This window comes from Cyprinus carpio, chromosome B2 (assembly GCF_018340385.1).
Source record: "Cyprinus carpio isolate SPL01 chromosome B2, ASM1834038v1, whole genome shotgun sequence".
Lineage (NCBI taxonomy): Eukaryota > Metazoa > Chordata > Actinopteri > Cypriniformes > Cyprinidae > Cyprinus > Cyprinus carpio.
The window spans coordinates 24,262,671-24,279,287 of NC_056598.1; the positions used below are offsets into that span (position 1 = coordinate 24,262,671).

A 16,617-nucleotide genomic window follows, 5' to 3' on the forward strand; every position below is an offset into this window, starting at 1 on the left:
TTGGAAAATAAACTCATGATTTATTTTCTCAATTGTTTGTTCAATGTTTAAAATGCATCATGGGAGAGTGTTCTGTTTTTTTTCTGAACATTTCCTCTACGTTACATTTATGTATTATGGCGTTCTGTAATGGAGATTTTTTTTTAAATTTGGGGGGAAACAAATCAACAAAGATTAATTTTACATCTAGCATTTTGTGTATTATACTCTTTATGAACATAATTCAACAAAATTAATGATTTGTTGGAAAATACTCAATTTCATTTTGTAATGGGAAATGCAATTAAGAATATTTTCAGATATGGCCAACTTCATTTCAAAACTAGTTTTACTATTTTGTGTACTTTTTATTTTGGACTTCTTGCATAATTCCTCAAAAATACAGCTTGAAAATGACGCACATTTAAAGGGTTACATTTACAACAGCCTATTCACTTTTTGTAAATAAAACGATCAGTTTTGGTAAAAAAAAGATAATTATCTCAACGATATAATAATTTAATTTATAAATATTAGATATCATTATAATAAACAAAATTATTTGCTGTAGCTTATATAACTCAACATTTTTTTTCCAGCCTGTGGTCGTCTTCTATGAGAAAGAGAAAGAAACAATGTATAAAACAGTGTCTGTTTATGTATCTAAAACAACTGCAGTTTATTCTCACGCCCATGTAAAGACTGCTGAAGTAAATAAACACAACACAACCATTGGCCTTTTTTGTATTGTGGTTATTGTAGTTTTGTCAAAGTCACTTTGGTTATTTTATCGTATGAGTCGTACCAGTCGGTAGTAAACAAATATTGCATTTCGTAAATAAAAGATAGCCAAAACGTTTTTGTATAATATTAGAATAAGTTTAAATTAAATAATAATAATAATGTCGTTAGAAGACCTCTAGATCTGTGACGGTCAAAAACTTCATCTCCCAACATGCCTTGCGCTACCCATGAGGTCACATTGTGTTACAGAACCGCTTCCGTGTTGTGTTTGTTACTGGAAAACAGAAACTGCGTGAGGTGACATAATTTTCTCTCGCCCGTCACTGATTAGACAACGATGCTTTTGTAAACCGCTGCGTCAGAAGAGATATAAGATTGGACTATGTCGTTGATACCGGGCTCAAAGCAGAAGGACAGGCGCATTTTATGCGGGATGTGCCCGGACCCTCAGTGCCAGGCGAAGCTCTTCTTCCCCGCACACACCTCCATGAGCATCGAGTGCACTGAGTGCGGCCAGAGACACGAGCAGAAGAACCTCGCGAATGTGGAGGAAGTGACTGACCCAGATGTAGTGCTTCATAATTTGCTGAGAAATGCTTTGCTGGGTGTGCCGGGCCCTCCTAAAAAGGGCTCCGAGCTGGTGAAAGTGATGGGACTGTCCAACTATCACTGCAAGCTGCTGTCTCCCATCCTCACCCGCTATGGCATGGACAAACAGACAGGCACTGCCAAACTTTTGAAGGAAATGAACCAGGGAGAGATCTTTGACTGCTCGCTTCTTGGGGATCGTGCGTTTCACCTCGAGCAAGAGCATGTGTCCACTGTTGGGTATGGACGGGACCGGTCAGGGAGCCTGATCTACCTGCATGACACTTTGGAGGAGATCAAGAAAGCAAACTTGAATAGAGAGTGTCTTATTCCAGTGCACGTGGACGGAGACGGACACTGCTTGGTGCACGCCGTGTCCAGAGCACTAGTTGGACGTGAGCTCTTCTGGCATGCCCTTCGAGAAAACCTAAAACTCAATTTCAAGCAGAACCTGGACCGCTACAAAGCCCTTTTCCAGGACTTTATAGATGCCGCAGAATGGGAAGACATCATTAATGAGTGTGACCCGTTGTTTGTCCCTCCAGAAGGCGTTCCCTTGGGGCTTAGGAACATTCACATATTCGGTCTGGCGAATGTACTGCACAGACCCATAATCCTGTTGGACTCCCTGAGTGGCATGCGCAGCTCAGGCGATTACTCCGCCACTTTCCTGCCAGGCCTGGTTCCAGAGGAACAGTGCCGAGGAAAAGATGGCTCTCTGAACAAGCCCATCTGCATCGCCTGGAGTAGCTCTGGCAGAAATCACTATCTACCCCTCGTGGGCATCAAGGGCTTGCCTTTGCCCCGTTTACCAGCTGCACTGCTCCCGAAAGCTTGGGGTGTTCCTCAAGAGCTGATTCGCAAATACGTGAGCTTGGACTCCAACGGAAGCTGTGTGATCGGCGGCGACCGGAGCCTGCAGGATAAGTACCTGCTGCGGCTCGTAGGCGTAATGGAGGATGTCTTCATGGACAAGCATGCCATCCACCCCGCTCTAGTCGCCGATGTCCACCAGTATATATACCGACGCACTGGAGTGATCGGCGTGCAACCGGAGGAGGTGACGGAAGCAGCTAAGAAATCCATTCAGGAGGGTCGTCTCCATCGCTGCCTTGTCTGCAACGCTCTTTCGGAGCTCCACGTCCCAGCAGAGTGGCTCATACCTGGAGGGAAACTCTACAACTTGGCCAAGTCGACTCACGGGACTCTGCGGGCGGACAAGAACTACAGCTTTCCTTTAAATAGTTTGGTTTGTTCCTATAACCCAGAAAAAGATGTGCTGGTGCCCGACTACAAACTCGGGTCACTCACGGCCTGCACCTGGTGTCACGGTACTTCAGTGCGACGCGTTCACGGCGATGGCTCCGTCATCTATTTGGACGGAGACCGTACCAACACTCGCTCACAGGGTGGGAAGTGTGGCTGCGGGTTTAAACACTTCTGGGAGGGGAAGGAGTACGATAATCTTCCCGAAGCTTTCCCTATCACTCTGGAGTGGGGTGGCCGTGTGGTGCGAGAGACCGTTTATTGGTTCCAGTACGAAACGGATCCGACTCTCAACAGCAATGTTTACGACGTGACAATGCGACTTGTCACAAAGCACTTTCCCGGAGAGTTCGGCAGTGAGATTCTAGTCCAAAAAGTGGTGAACACCATCTTGCATCACACTGCCAAGAGGAGCCAAGATGAATACAATCCAGTTGCCATTGAAGGTGCTCATGTGCAGGATGGGAGAGATGGGAGCGAACCAGCCACTCACCCTCCTACTAAAATCATCCTGACGGGACAGAAAGGCAAAACCCTGCATAAAGAAGAGCTGGTGATGAGCAAAACCGAGAGGGTCTTGCAGCATAGCATTAGCGAGCAGGCGGCCTTGTCCCAGCGCCGTAGCACAGATCGCTTGCGCCAGCAAGATCCTCGCCCATCATCTCCTTCCTCTTCATCATCCTCTGCTCCTCCCACACCCACCAAAGTGGCACCCACCAGTGGAGAGAAGAAGATACGTGTAACGACCAGTGATGGGCGGCAGGCCATGCTTACGCTGCAACCGCACACCACCTACAGTGAGCTCCAAAACTCCATCGTCCAGGTCTTCAACTTGTCACCCGGACAGCTGTGCATCCGACACGGCTTCCCACCCAGAGAGCTGCCCCCACCTCGACCCGAGGACCAGAACCAGCCAGTGGCGCTTCAGCATGGCGACCGCATCTCTGTGGAAGCGCTAAAAGAGAGCTCGCCTGATACTCACATGACCCAGACGCACTCTCACACGCCTCAAACGCACGCTCACTCTGACCCACGACTCAGCCGCACCAGTAGCAGGGAACTTCAGGAAAACATTGACCTTGAGATGTCATCACTGTGTCTCCTGGCAGCACTTATGGGTAAAACACACCTTCCTGTTATAGATCTGATTTATGAGAAGACTGTGTCATACTAGAATCAACATCTGCTTAAGAGTGTCTATGACTCACTGGATTTTATGATACAAGCCTATTTTTGTAATCTGCACATCAGTATGATTCTATTATTATTATATCAGATCCTGTTTAATGAGTAATTATCGAATACTAAACTAACATGAAACTTTCTCTTTTTTCCGCACTTTCCTCTCTCTTGTTCTGTTTCTCTCAGGTGAAGATGTCTGGTCATATGCCAAGAAGCTGCCTCACCTGTTCCAACAAGGAGGAGTCTTCTACAATATTGTGAAGAAAGACATGGGTAATCTGTCTTTTTCCACTTTCTCACACACAATTTGAATTGAGTTTTCAAAATTCAAAATTATGCTTGGCGTGACAAAGTCTATATTATATGTGTTGCCAAAAACAATTGCAGTAACACTATATTGTGAGGGTGGGATTTGAGAACCAGATCTAATTTAGAACTGGTTTTATTTTCTTAAAAATACAGAATCATTTTCATGATTTGTGGTGTGTATTAACACAGACTTTCATTTGTGTTTTGCCACTAGCTGAGAGATGAAAATTTAGATTAACTGTACATGCCCAATAGTCAGAAAAGTAGTGAAAAGCTACTATTTTGCAGTTTTTAGGTAAGGATTTTTTTTATTTAATATATTTTGAATATGAGCATAACAATTTAAGTGAGAAGTTGAGTTGAAAAATTAATATTTCAGAATGTCTTAGAATTTGATTTGTCCCTGTTTTTGCTTTACTGGGGCTCAGGCAGTAGAGTATGATGCTAACAATTGCAAGGTTGGTTTGATTCCCAGGGAAATTTAAATGTGTACCTTGATTGCAGTATAAGTCGCTTTGTATAAATGTAAATGTTCAGTGAAAGCAGGACAGAATGCATAAACTCCACAGGTTTGTGTAAAACCCAATGATCATGTTTTCCAGCATGATTTGAAATGATCTTGTGATTTACTAAATTAAAGAACATCTAACCATTCAACTGTTCTTTGTCAAATATTTATTTAACTTTATGTGACCTAAAATATTTCTTATTCAGTTTTTTTTAAACGTTAAAACTTTTTGATTTGTTTACAAATGTGCCATATACCTCCTGGGCCAAAATGTTCAGTTTTTTGTTTTAATACTATTTTGTGTGTGTGTGTGTTGCTATTCCACAAATACATACATATTGTTACATATTGTTATAATTTTTAGGAGTATTGTAAACATTTGTAAATTGACAATGTGAAATTATTAAATTGTTTATATCATCCACATTTACTCATACATTGAGAAACTGTGCTAATAATCTCTATTTCTGTGTTAGGTCTGTTGGATGGGAAGCACTGCACACTGCCCCATTTGTCGGGTAAGACGTTTGTGTTCAGTGCTGCAGAGGAGCGTTTGGAGCTGTGTGTGGACACAGCCGGTCATTTTCCAGTGGGCCCTGATGTGGAGGAGCTCGTCCAGGAGGCCCTTTCCCAACTCCGCTCAGATTCTGCCTCCCATAGCCGTGAGGGAAGCCCCGCCCATGGCCTGCGATTGGGCGCCGGCGGTGCTGTGCGCAGGAAAGAGCAGACAGTCACAGCCTTCCAGGGCAAAGGTCACTCATTGGGTTCCGCCCCTCCAGAACACCCACCAATCAGGCGACAGCACAGCAGCGGTGTGGATCTCAGCAACAGCGCTCGCGGAGAAGAGATAACATTGTCAGGGGAGGAGTTGGTGCGTGTGGCCCCGGGCATGCTCACTTTACGTGAGGGCCGTGGTTTGGGGCTGGAGCCTGCCGTTATCGAGGCCCAACGGCAGCGTCTGCAGGAGATGGTCTCAAACATACAGGCGTCTATGGACAAACACTTGCGCCAGCACGCTGCAGCAAGGCATGATGTGAAGGAAGAAGAGGCTCCTGACAAACAGGAGGAAATGGAAAGTCACGGTGCGGAGCCTCCCAGCACCTTTGAACCCATGGACCAATCTTGATACTTCATTATTCGTATAGCAGAGTGAGCTTCCTGGCATAACACACATACACGCACTGTGATTCAAATAACAAGTAATGGTGCAGCCGTGTGAAACGCATTCCTTAAATATTAAGTCTTAAGATGTGAAATTTGGAGTGATTATTACAGGAATTGAGTGTTGGCTTTCATTCACCTAAATATAAACGTGGTGCACTCTGATTTAAAGAGACAGTTCAACTTAAATTGAACATACTGTTATTCATTTACTCACTGTCGTGTCATTCCAAACCAATGCCTTACTTTTTTTCTGTGGAACACAAGGAAGATATTTTGAATGTTTCTGTCCTTATAATAAAAGTCAGTGGGGTCCAAAAAACATTGCATCCCAATGTCTTTTGTGTTTTGCAGAAGAAAAAAAAGTCATACAGAATGACATGAAGGTGAGAAGATGTTGACAGAAGGTTCATTTTTGGGTGAATTAACCCTTTAAGATCACCCTTGAGCTTTGTTAGTATCCACATAGTACTTAAATAATCAAAGTGCACTTTGACCCTCATTGCTGGGTTCACGGCTTTCTTTCTCCAATTTGAAACACTGACTGTCTCACTGAGTCCAAACTTCAGCCCTGTGTCTGTGTGCACTTAGTAGCTAACAGGGTCTCCTTGATCATATGTTTGTGTCCTCAACATAGTTCTGACCTGTGGAACAAACAGGGCTTCTTTACCCGCAATTCATTGCTGTCTGTCCAAACAGCACTACACGGTAAAAGCCTGTAAACGAGTTCCAGCTGGATTTCACGTTTACTTCATCGTCCCACTACACACTTAGAGCACAGAAACCTCTCTCAGCAGATCAGCATGGAGTATCCATACATCTGAGAATGAGTTTCTGTTCTGTAATCTGAGATTGGCTTTGTCAGCGTTGCCTTTAGTGTGGACCAGGCTCGTTATTTGGTTTTGTTGTACTGTTTTGCATGTCCTTTCTAATTTAAACACTGTTCAGTACAAGACAATTCATACACTTAGGATCGGAATGTAATGTACTAGATTCTGGCAAAATCTTCTCTTAGAAAATCTTAACAGAAAGTAGCCGAGTGGGTGATATTTTCAGGATATTCTGATTCAGCGCTGTAGTAAGTTAGGCCATGCTAATATGTTGAAGTAGAGGTCAATGTGCATCAAGAACGGTTGAAGTGTTTTCCTTTGAGTTCAGAAAAAAAAGGATAGCCACATTCTGTTCTATACAGATTTTTCTTGTCACCTTGGCAACTGATTCATGTAAACCAAAAAAAAGTTTACAGTAAAACAGATTAATAGAGCTGTTGAGCTTTGTGCTTCAATCACTGGGTAGAAGATAAAACAGATGGAAAATCCTAGAGACTGTGTTGAACTCAATCTATTGAAATGTTGCTGAGCTGTTGCATTTAACCCGGTGTTGCCAAAAACAGGTGGTCAAAACTGTTGTTAACAGCCTTAATGAGTCTTTTACCCTCCCCAGCTCTGATCTGCAGTGTTTTTGCGTGACAAACTTTTGTATGACAGAGGATCTGTTCTGAGAAGGATAAACTGGAGGATTGGAACGAGGCCTGACTTTGGTACAAGGCCGAGCATGATGATGTTGGAGGCTTGATGAGCTTTGGATTTTAAAAGATTGTTTTTTGATTTTTAAGTCGAAAACATCTATATCAGAGCACTTTTCTGTGTGGGCGTGTTTATTAGCTCTTGAACATAATTGATATTGTTGATGTAAAGAGCAGCACAAAAGAAATGTTTTACTGCTTCATGTAACAGACTCAAGCGCAGGTTGTTTCTCTGCGACTGCTGCCCTCCTGATATATTGTATTCCAGTGTACAATAGTGGTATATATTGTATTATACTTTGATCTGTACAGATATTGAATCTGTTTTTTTCCCTTCTGGATTGTTTCTCCTCTGTTTTCAATAAAACAGTTGGATGATTCTATGCAGCTGAGGAATCTGCTGTTTGCATGCTTGGTTACTTTTCAGTCTAACAACAATAAAGTTATTCCATCTGTATGAAACAATGTGATCACGGTTTCTGAATCACTTTCTAATGCAGTTTTCTATTATCTCTAATAGGTCACTAATGGACCACATCAATGTGAATTAGTTGTAATACTACTAGGCCTATAAGTTTTTATATTAACATTTAATCCCATGCTAATATGAAATAATTAACAATGCTTTCTATCTTGAGTGATGTTAAATAAAAAAAATTGGGGTTTGTAAGACTGTTTTTTTTTTAAGTCTTTGCTCCCCAAGGCTGTATTTTTTATCAAATATTTAGTAAAAAACATAATATTTTGATATTAAATTTTAAATACCTTCTCTACTGAAATACATTAAAATGTAACTTATTATACCCTATATTTTAAGCATAATTACTCAAGTCTTCAGAGTCACATGATCTTTCAGAAATAATGCTTTTATGTTGATGATGTGGTGGTCAAGAAACATTTCTTATCACTGTGGAAAAGAGTTACGCCAATTAATGTAAAAAAAAATAAATAATAATAAATCAAGATTCTTTAATGAACAAAATTAATTTAACAGCATTTACTTGACATAAATGTTTTGGAACATTATAAATGCCTTTACTGACATTTTGATCAATTTAACGAATGCTTGCTTCATAGAAGTAATTACTTAAAATATATACTAATAGTATACTAATACATTTTTTATGTTTTTGGTTGTAAAAATAAATTTAACATGTTTTACGAATGAATGTAAAGTAAATAGTACATGTATTGATATTAACTACAGTAAATTCTGTAAAAAATTGTTCATTGTTAGTTCATAAAATATAATGCATTCACAAATTGAACCTAATTGTACTGCATTACTAAATTAGTGTTGCTATTTTTCTCCTAGTTCAGCTTGATGAAGTGATGATGATTATAATCAGACTGTGAATTACCAAATTGACACTTCATTTCATAAAAATTTTGCAGCATCCAGCTGTATGCCAATGTCCTCTAAATACAAGATAAAAAAAAAAAAACCTTAAAAAATAAGGGTAAACACCACAATTTTAAGTATACATACCATAAATAATTACAAACTTGGAAAAATATAAATAAACAATATTAATAGTTTTTTTTAGATACCTTGTGGTATGTTATGATCTGAGGTGTGGTTGAAATTACATTGATGTATTATTTGTACGTAATATGCAGAATTATAAAACATTCAGGGTCAAATAAAACCAAAAAAAAATTGTTGTTCTTAAAATGGAAATCTAAATGTAGGGCACACTCCATAATATTCTATAGTACTTCCAATGTAAATGGTTTTCTGTAAGCACATTTTTTCTGTGTTTTTATAAATTGTAATACATCAAAATAACTTTCTCTGGTAATCAACTTATATAAGACTCTTTAGTAGATTGGCAACACTAGCCTTTTATACACACACACACACACATTTATAAACTAACAACAATTTCTCATTGTAGTCTTTCTGCATTATTAGTCAAACAAATATGTTCATAGGCGAAGAGTGTGATATTTCCAATCAAAATCACAATATTTACATAGGGCAGTAATAGTAAAGATTCCTGATACCAGTTGCAGGCTCAGTGCCACAAACTGGCTATGAAGTTACTGAGGCCCCAAACTCTAATCAGGACACTGAACTTCTGTTTTCTCTCCAAATCTGAAGGAGTTGCATACAGACTGAACTTTGGTGTCATACTGTCCTAGTTTCTGCTCTTCTGTGACCCATTTAGAAGAGAAAGGTGGAGCTCTAGAGTTAGATCCATCAGTCAGGATGAAACGCAGGATTGATGGAGCCGATCGAACGTACAGCATGTCCATCACTACATCGACGAGAGAGCAGTCGCTGAAGCAATCGAGGTGAACCCGGCACTCCTGACAGAGACGCTCGCCGCGGCAGTTTCAGAGAGTGCCCTCTAGAAATACAAACATCAGCGATCACACAACACGACAAAAACAAATCAGAGTTACACAACATCATAATACTTACCCAGAACAGCCACTCCGATCATTAGACAACGCTTGCGTGAAGTTTTGCGATGTCTGAGTCACAATGGGCCTCAGTGGCTCCTGCTTCTGCACACATATACACATTTATTACACTTTAACCATATGAATGTTAGAAATTTTCAAAAAACATTGTTTTAAGACAGGTAATTATATATTTAGTTGTAGTGTCCCTGTAGGAAATATTAATTTAAGGTTTCCCATTTGTTTTAGCTTCTTGGAGAAATTTTTATCTAGATCTAGGATACCTCAGTTTGCAAATGATAATGTCCTACTGGCACACTAAAACAAACGAAATGATTAGATCATCTTAAAATGAATGTTGTAGAAATAAATGGAGTAGAAAACCTTTCTAGAAGACACCAACTTCCTATTAATCATTTTTTAAACTATATTATATCCTGAATGAGTACTCTTTTTAAAAGTGTGCTACAGTATACTTTTTCACAAAGGGAAAACACGTGTGTGCTTTAGGCCATGTAGTGTATCATTTGTGCATTGTACGTGTTCGTATGCATGAGCACCGTAATGAAGCAGGCTGTGGGAACATATCCTTCCTTTCCGTTCTGAAGTTGGACGTAACACCAGTCAGCATTCTCCTGATACAGAAGCAACACTACCTCACCGGCACGGACACTCAGCTCTTCATCACAGTCTGCACTGTAGTCTGCCGTCACAACCACCTCACACACACAAAAACATATTTTATCTTTTTACCATCGGCTCTGTAGCATAAACTGCTGTATTACATGATGCTGCAGCTCAAATGAGAAAATGTGTTACCAGATCTCCTTGGTGCTTGAATATCACTCTCTTCCGACAAACTGAAAGATTTAATTATTTGCTATAATATTTATAAATTTAACAGAAATTATATAAAAAGCGAGCAAGAAAAGATAAGACTAACCTTGAGGCGACAGAACAGTGGTGAACACCTCAAACTCTTCATGGCTCTGTGTGTAGATTTGCTGCATGATGAAGTCAAACAGCACACAAACTGCAAGAAGAACTGAGACACTTTATTCAGAATCACTGCGGTTGGTAAAGCCTCTCCCCTCTTTAAATACTCTCTTATACACACACACATTACAATATCTAAGTTAGGTGCTTTTCTAGGAAACATCAGCACTCTTAAATCTATTTAAATCTGTTTCACTTCAGTTAATTGTTTAAATGCTGCAGGTCATTGACCAGCCAATCACATGCTTCTGTCTGTGTGTGTGCAGGGTGGTTTAAATATATTACCATGATAATTATGTTTAAACATGTTGACAACACATTAAACGCATGTATGTGTCATATTTGGATTGGTGTGCAGAATACAGTATCTGATGGTGAGTGTGTTACTGTCTGTGCTTTTCTTGCTCAGGACAGTGACCTCACTGAAAGGATTAAAGGTCAATGAGGTCAGAGTGTTGAGATCAGTGTCTCTGCTTACATAATGAAATCAGCACAGCTAACTAAAGGCTGTGCTTCTGAGAAAATCTAGTCAATCAAAACACACTATAAATAGCATTTATAGTGTGTTTTCTCAGAAGCACAGCCTTTAGTTACGTGTGCTGTATTTATTAAATACGTTTTGCACAACAAACATTTAACGTTCCAAAACAGAAACACACATTAATACATTTCTTTAGCAGCTTTTCTGAAAGCTTTTCTGTGATATTTTTATACGCTACTATGACATACAGTGTTGATATTTGACAGTTTTTAGTCTATCCTTTAGTTACCTAGTATTTGTGCTGCCTCCAGGTGGCGCTCAGGACACATATTTGCAGTGAAGGCAAAAACAGCAGGTGAAGTAAGAACTACAGAGGGTGGGTCCATGAGGCGGAAAGAAAACTACAGCAAAGTAAAACTACAGTGTGAAAAACACTGGGGATCTGCCACAAAGAAAAAACTACGCTGAAATTGAAAAAACTATGTGTACCAGTACTAGTATTACAATGTATCAGAGAATATATAATGTGTGATATTGTGTGCATTCTTTTAGATACACATTATCACCCTAAAGTTTGGGGTTAATAAGATTTTTATTTTATTTTGTTTATTAAAGGTTTACCAAGGTCGAGATCAAAAATACAATAAAAACAGTAATATTGTAGAGTATATTTTCAATGTAAAATATTTTTACAAATTTAAATAACTTTAAAATAATTAATAACATTTAATTTATTCCTGTGAACACAAAGCTAAAGTTTTGCAGTCATTACTGAGTCTGCAGTGTCACATGATCCTTTAGAAATCATTGTAATATGCTGATTTGGTGGTAATTTTATTGTATTGTATGTATTATTATGGAAAACATGATACATTTTTTCAAGGAATCTCTGATGAATAGAAAGTTCAAAAGAACATTTATTTGAAATAGAAATCTATTGTAATGCTATAATAAATGTCTTTTTTAAGAATTCTTACTTACTGAACCCAAATTTTTGAACAATAGTGTAACAGTTTATATTTACCACTTTAGGATGTTCTACATTGTAGCCTTTAGCCTGTGAGTTTTGACATTCCCAGCAATGGAATGACATTCCATGACTTGAACAAAGAAAATGAAAAGTCAACAACACTTAATCAGATAATTTCCACAAATACATATTAACAGAAATATAAACTATTGTAAGGGCGTAACTGTACATTTGATTTTTTCTATTGAATTTAAATTAAAGGCGTGTTATCATAAAAGTGGCCTTTCCCATTACTTACTTTCCACAAAAGCTGTGAGATCTCTACACCTCACAGCAATAAGTTCAGTCCACCTGTGCTGTCTGATGTACACAAATATGGAACATTTTTACTAGTGATTCCATTAGCAGACTTTTAAGTGTGTTACGATTTGATGCTGCCAAACTCATTACCAGAATCAACTCCTTTTGGATGTTAGTTTAATGTTAGGTCTATTTAATTACCATAAATGGACTCCAGCATTGCCAAAGCCAATTCCTGCGAACACACTGGCCAGGTGCATGCTGTAGCGAGCCTCCACATACCCAGCATCACGCACCGCCCTACAATACACACATTTTCATATCTTAACAATATAACATTTCAGTATAATACTTTTAAATTATATCAAAATAAAAATATCAAGTACCCAAATAGACAATAAACAACAAAAAAATGACCTAAAAACAGAAACATACCGCTTCAAGTCTGGCAACGATCTTCAATTATGTCATTAATGACTCACCCACATGTCGTTCCAAACCTGTAAGACCTCCGTTCATCTTCGGAACACAGTTTAAGATATTTTAGATTTAGTCCGAGAGCTTTCTGACCCTCCATTGAAAATGTATGTACGGTATACTGTCCATGTCCAGAAAGGTAATAACAACATCATCAAAGTAGTCCATGTGACATCAGAGGGTCAGTTAGAATTTGTTAAAACACTGAAAATACATTTTGGTCCAAAAATAACAAAAATTACGACTTTATTCAGCATTGTCTTCTCTTCCGGGTCTGTTGTGAGTGCATTCACAACACTGCAGTGACGTCGCTGACGTATGACGCTGCTGACATGTTTTCTTTGTTATTGGGCACACCAGAAAACACGTCAGCAGCATCATACATCAGCAGTGTCGTGAACGCACTCACAACAGACCTGGAAGAGAAGAAAATGAGTGAACAAAGCTTCTATGGGTTTGGAACGACATGGGGGTAATTGATTAATGCTCTGGATGAGATGCATATAGATTGGCTTCTTTACAGGTGTCAATCACAGGGCCCCTACCCACAACAACATACACATCAAAATGTCCTTTTTAGCAAAATCAAATGCTGCTTTAAAGCTGTAAAGTCTCTCATACGCCTGTATGGACATCCACTAAAACTGACAACAGTCCACATTTATTCTGTGCCATTTTCACCTTTTGTCTGTTGGTTCTACTCGCATATCTTCATAGATCTTGTATTTGACTCCGTGTTTTGTCAGTGAGTGCCATTTTGGAGAATATCTCAGTTGCGTCACGCCGATACTCTGTTTCCGTTCAGAACAAATCACAACAACAGGAAACAGATCCAGTGTGACTTAGCTGACACAGAGCAGCATACTTCCAGAGGACATTCTCGAAAATAGCACTAGGGTGATGCGGAGGAGACAAATTGCTGAATAATTTTTTTTTTCTTTTGCACACAAAAAGTATTCTCGTAGCTATGTATAATTGCGGATGAACCACTGATGTCACACAGATTATTTTATAGATCTGCTCACTAAATTTCTGGACTTGGGAACATTTCAGTTGTGTTGCTGTCTATGCAGGGTCAGAGAGCTCCAGATTCCATCAAAAATATCTTAATTTGTGTTCCGAAGATGAACAAAGGTCTTACGGGTTTGAAACGACATGAGTGTGAGTAATTAATGACAGAATCTTCAGTTTTGGGTGAACTAACCCTTTAAGACTACCAACAAACCAGTTCCCACTGACTTCTATAGTATAGAAAATTATGGAAGTCATGGGGACCAAAAACTGTTATTATTCAACCCATATTATTCAACAAATCTTCTTTTGAGATCAGCAGAAATAAATTCATAGGCCTACAAGGTGTAACAAATGTTTAATAAATGAAGAAAGAATTTTCATTTATGGATGAACTATTTATATTTTGAACCCTTTAATAGGAACATTAGCAAAACGTTTAGAATAAACATTTTGTTAGCTAAAAAAAACTGTAAAAGAAAGCTTTTTTAACAAAAGTATAGGCCTATCCTATTTATGAAATTGTGAATAAGTTCACATTTCCCTACAGGCTAACATTAAAGGAAAAAGCACCTGCTCCTCCTAAATAAGGCACACACATGAATATGCCTACATTATAAGTACAATGCAGGGTGACTCAGTAACTGTCCCGTTTCTAGACTAGTCACTGCTGGGCATTCATGTTTGTGCTCCAGCATTCCCACGACAGGCAGTTTAAAAAAATGGATGAATGCATTTTATCCATGTTGGTGATTATTTAGGGCAGTGCTTCCCAAACCTGTCCTGGAGGCCCCCCTGCCCTGCACTTTTTGTATGTCTCTCTTATCTAACACACCTGTTTTTCCACTCATCGGCTCATTAGTAGAGACTGCAAGAACTAAACTGGGTGCGTCTGATTAGGGAGACATATAAAATGTGCAGGGCAGGGGGGCCTCCAGGACAGGTTTGGGAAGCACTGATTTAGGGTAAGATGTAAACCAGATGATCCCGCGTGGGAGGCCCTTTGACCCCGTACTCTGTATTGATTGCTCTGGCGCGCATCGGTGCTGATTTGAGCAGGTGGAGCCGCGCTGCTCTCCCTCGCGCGTCAGTGCGTCATCAGCAGAGTCTCTCAATTAACGGCGTTTGAATCAGATTCATTAACACGAATTAATTCAGTAGAGGCTATCTCTCGATTAAATCTAAAGAACTAAACACACGACGAGATGCAAGAGCATTTTCATTTTGGATTTACTCGAACCGCAGCCAATTATTCCATGACTCATTCCGGTGATTCTGTCATCTCAGAAATAAGATGCTCTTCGCCTCATATAAATAAACCCCACCGATGCTCGAGCTGCACCGACAACCGACTCTCACAAACGAGGTCATTTCCGTAGGAGACCAACTGAGGTAAGCATGAACTCAAATCAGGCCTTTTACTAAATGTTAACTTTAGCTATGTTAATGTGCTGCGTAAGAAAGTGTTAGTTAACTGAAATTTTTTTTTATTTTATTTTTTTGTAATGAAAGTAGCCTAATGAAATCGAATCAAAAGTCTGAGCCCATGCACTTTTTTTCTTAAAGCCAGAAATAATGTAGCCAACAGAATTTTGAAAAGTTATGACGTGAAGATTTACACTACAAAAAAAACACACAAAAAGAAAAGCATTAAACAAAAGCGTATGGGTGAGTTGCCTACGGTGTAACTGCCCGCATGTCAATTAAAATGCATGTCAAATGGAACAGAATATTTTCAGATCAAACAAAAAAAAAATTGAAATAAAGGTTTGGTTTCACAGACAGGGCTTACACGCTAAAACAGCATTACACGATAGTTCAGTTATAGGATGCCTTAGAAAAAAGAATACTGTTTGCATCTTGAGACAAAACAAGGGCACTAACATAAAATCAATAAGGCCTTGTGCAAGTTTCTTTCAGTTGAAACAGCTGAAATTGACATTTTAGTCTGGGATTGATTGTGAAACAGTGTTGTACCGACATCTGCACCACTGCTGCCAGTTTATGCATTCCCTCGTTGAAATCACTGCTTGGTTGCCTATAACCGCTTTAAAGAATAAAATGTGAAGGAGGGGGAAAAAAGTCAAGGTGACGTTTTTATCACCTATTATATTACGTTTACTCAGATTAAAAGGGAGTTTGACTCAATGAAGCTGCACGTGCTGCTCGCTGCTGTGTCTCTCGGTGTCTTCGTCTCGCTTTCTGGATCCGCTCCCGGACACACGAACACACCGCTGCCGGTGTTGATGCGCTTAGGAGAGGAGTACTTCATCAGGCTGGACAACGCCGACCGGAGATCACCGCCAAGCACCGAGGCGCTTCAGCTGAAGCTCACGCAGCTCGGTCGTGTCGGTAACGGGATCATGAACAGCCTCGAGGAGCGGGAGCGCCGGTCGGAAGACCCTCCAATTTCACTGGATCTGACTTTTCACCTGGCGCGAGACGAACAATTGGCCCAGCGCGCAAGCAACAACCGCAAGATTTTGAACGATTTAGGAAAATAATACATGACTACACAATTACATTTTTTTTTTTTTTTTCTTTTTTTTTTCTAAAGTGACATAAGACATGTTCAGCGTTAACTCTTCTGAATAGCCTACTTTGTGTTTATTCTTTTTGTAGAGGCCTTTTTCTTTATCTTTCTTTTAAGTTTTTAAAAAACAAGCATATCCTCCGTATTAACATATACAAAAGACAAGATTTAGGCAATA

At 39.5% G+C, this 16,617-nt stretch overlaps 3 protein-coding genes across 3 annotated transcripts; 2 read left to right on the forward strand and 1 right to left on the reverse strand.

Moving 5' to 3' along the window:
- The first annotated feature begins 942 nt into the window (after positions 1-942).
- LOC109049696 (deubiquitinating protein VCPIP1-like) lies at positions 943-7,724 on the forward strand. Its single transcript, XM_019067360.2, has 3 exons — positions 943-3,695; positions 3,946-4,032; positions 5,053-7,724. Exons 1-3 carry the CDS (start codon positions 1,106-1,108, stop codon positions 5,700-5,702), a joined length of 3,327 nt encoding a protein of 1,108 aa, XP_018922905.2. The 5' UTR covers positions 943-1,105; the 3' UTR covers positions 5,703-7,724.
- A 590-nt stretch (positions 7,725-8,314) lies between these two features.
- On the reverse strand, positions 8,315-11,124 carry si:dkey-97a13.12. Its single transcript, XM_042718757.1, has 5 exons — positions 10,615-11,124; positions 10,491-10,531; positions 10,232-10,390; positions 9,691-9,776; positions 8,315-9,616 (listed from the first exon to the last, which is right to left on the reverse strand). Exons 1-5 carry the CDS (start codon positions 10,679-10,681, stop codon positions 9,466-9,468), a joined length of 504 nt encoding a protein of 167 aa, XP_042574691.1. The 5' UTR covers positions 10,682-11,124; the 3' UTR covers positions 8,315-9,465.
- Positions 11,125-16,053: 4,929 nt separating this feature from the next.
- LOC109049713 (corticoliberin-like) lies at positions 16,054-16,410 on the forward strand. Its single transcript, XM_019067378.2, has one exon. It carries the CDS (start codon positions 16,054-16,056, stop codon positions 16,408-16,410), a length of 357 nt encoding a protein of 118 aa, XP_018922923.2.
- The last annotated feature ends 207 nt before the right edge of the window (positions 16,411-16,617 follow it).

Coding starts and splice junctions, on each gene's coding strand:
- LOC109049713 (XM_019067378.2), top strand. CDS start 16,054: ATGAAGCTGCACGTGCTGCTCGCTGCTGTGTCTCTCGGTGTCTTCGTC.
- LOC109049696 (XM_019067360.2), top strand. CDS start 1,106: ATGTCGTTGATACCGGGCTCAAAGCAGAAGGACAGGCGCATTTTATGC. Junction 3,696..3,945: donor TCTCCTGGCAGCACTTATGG/GTAAAACACACC, acceptor TGTTTCTCTCAG/GTGAAGATGTCTGGTCATAT. Junction 4,033..5,052: donor TATTGTGAAGAAAGACATGG/GTAATCTGTCTT, acceptor TTTCTGTGTTAG/GTCTGTTGGATGGGAAGCAC.
- si:dkey-97a13.12 (XM_042718757.1), bottom strand. CDS start 10,681: ATGCAGCAAATCTACACACAGAGCCATGAAGAGTTTGAGGTGTTCACC. Junction 10,391..10,490: donor TCAAGCACCAAGGAGATCTG/GTAACACATTTT, acceptor TGTGTGTGTGAG/GTGGTTGTGACGGCAGACTA. Junction 9,777..10,231: donor CCACAGCCTGCTTCATTACG/GTGCTCATGCAT, acceptor ATATGTGTGCAG/AAGCAGGAGCCACTGAGGCC.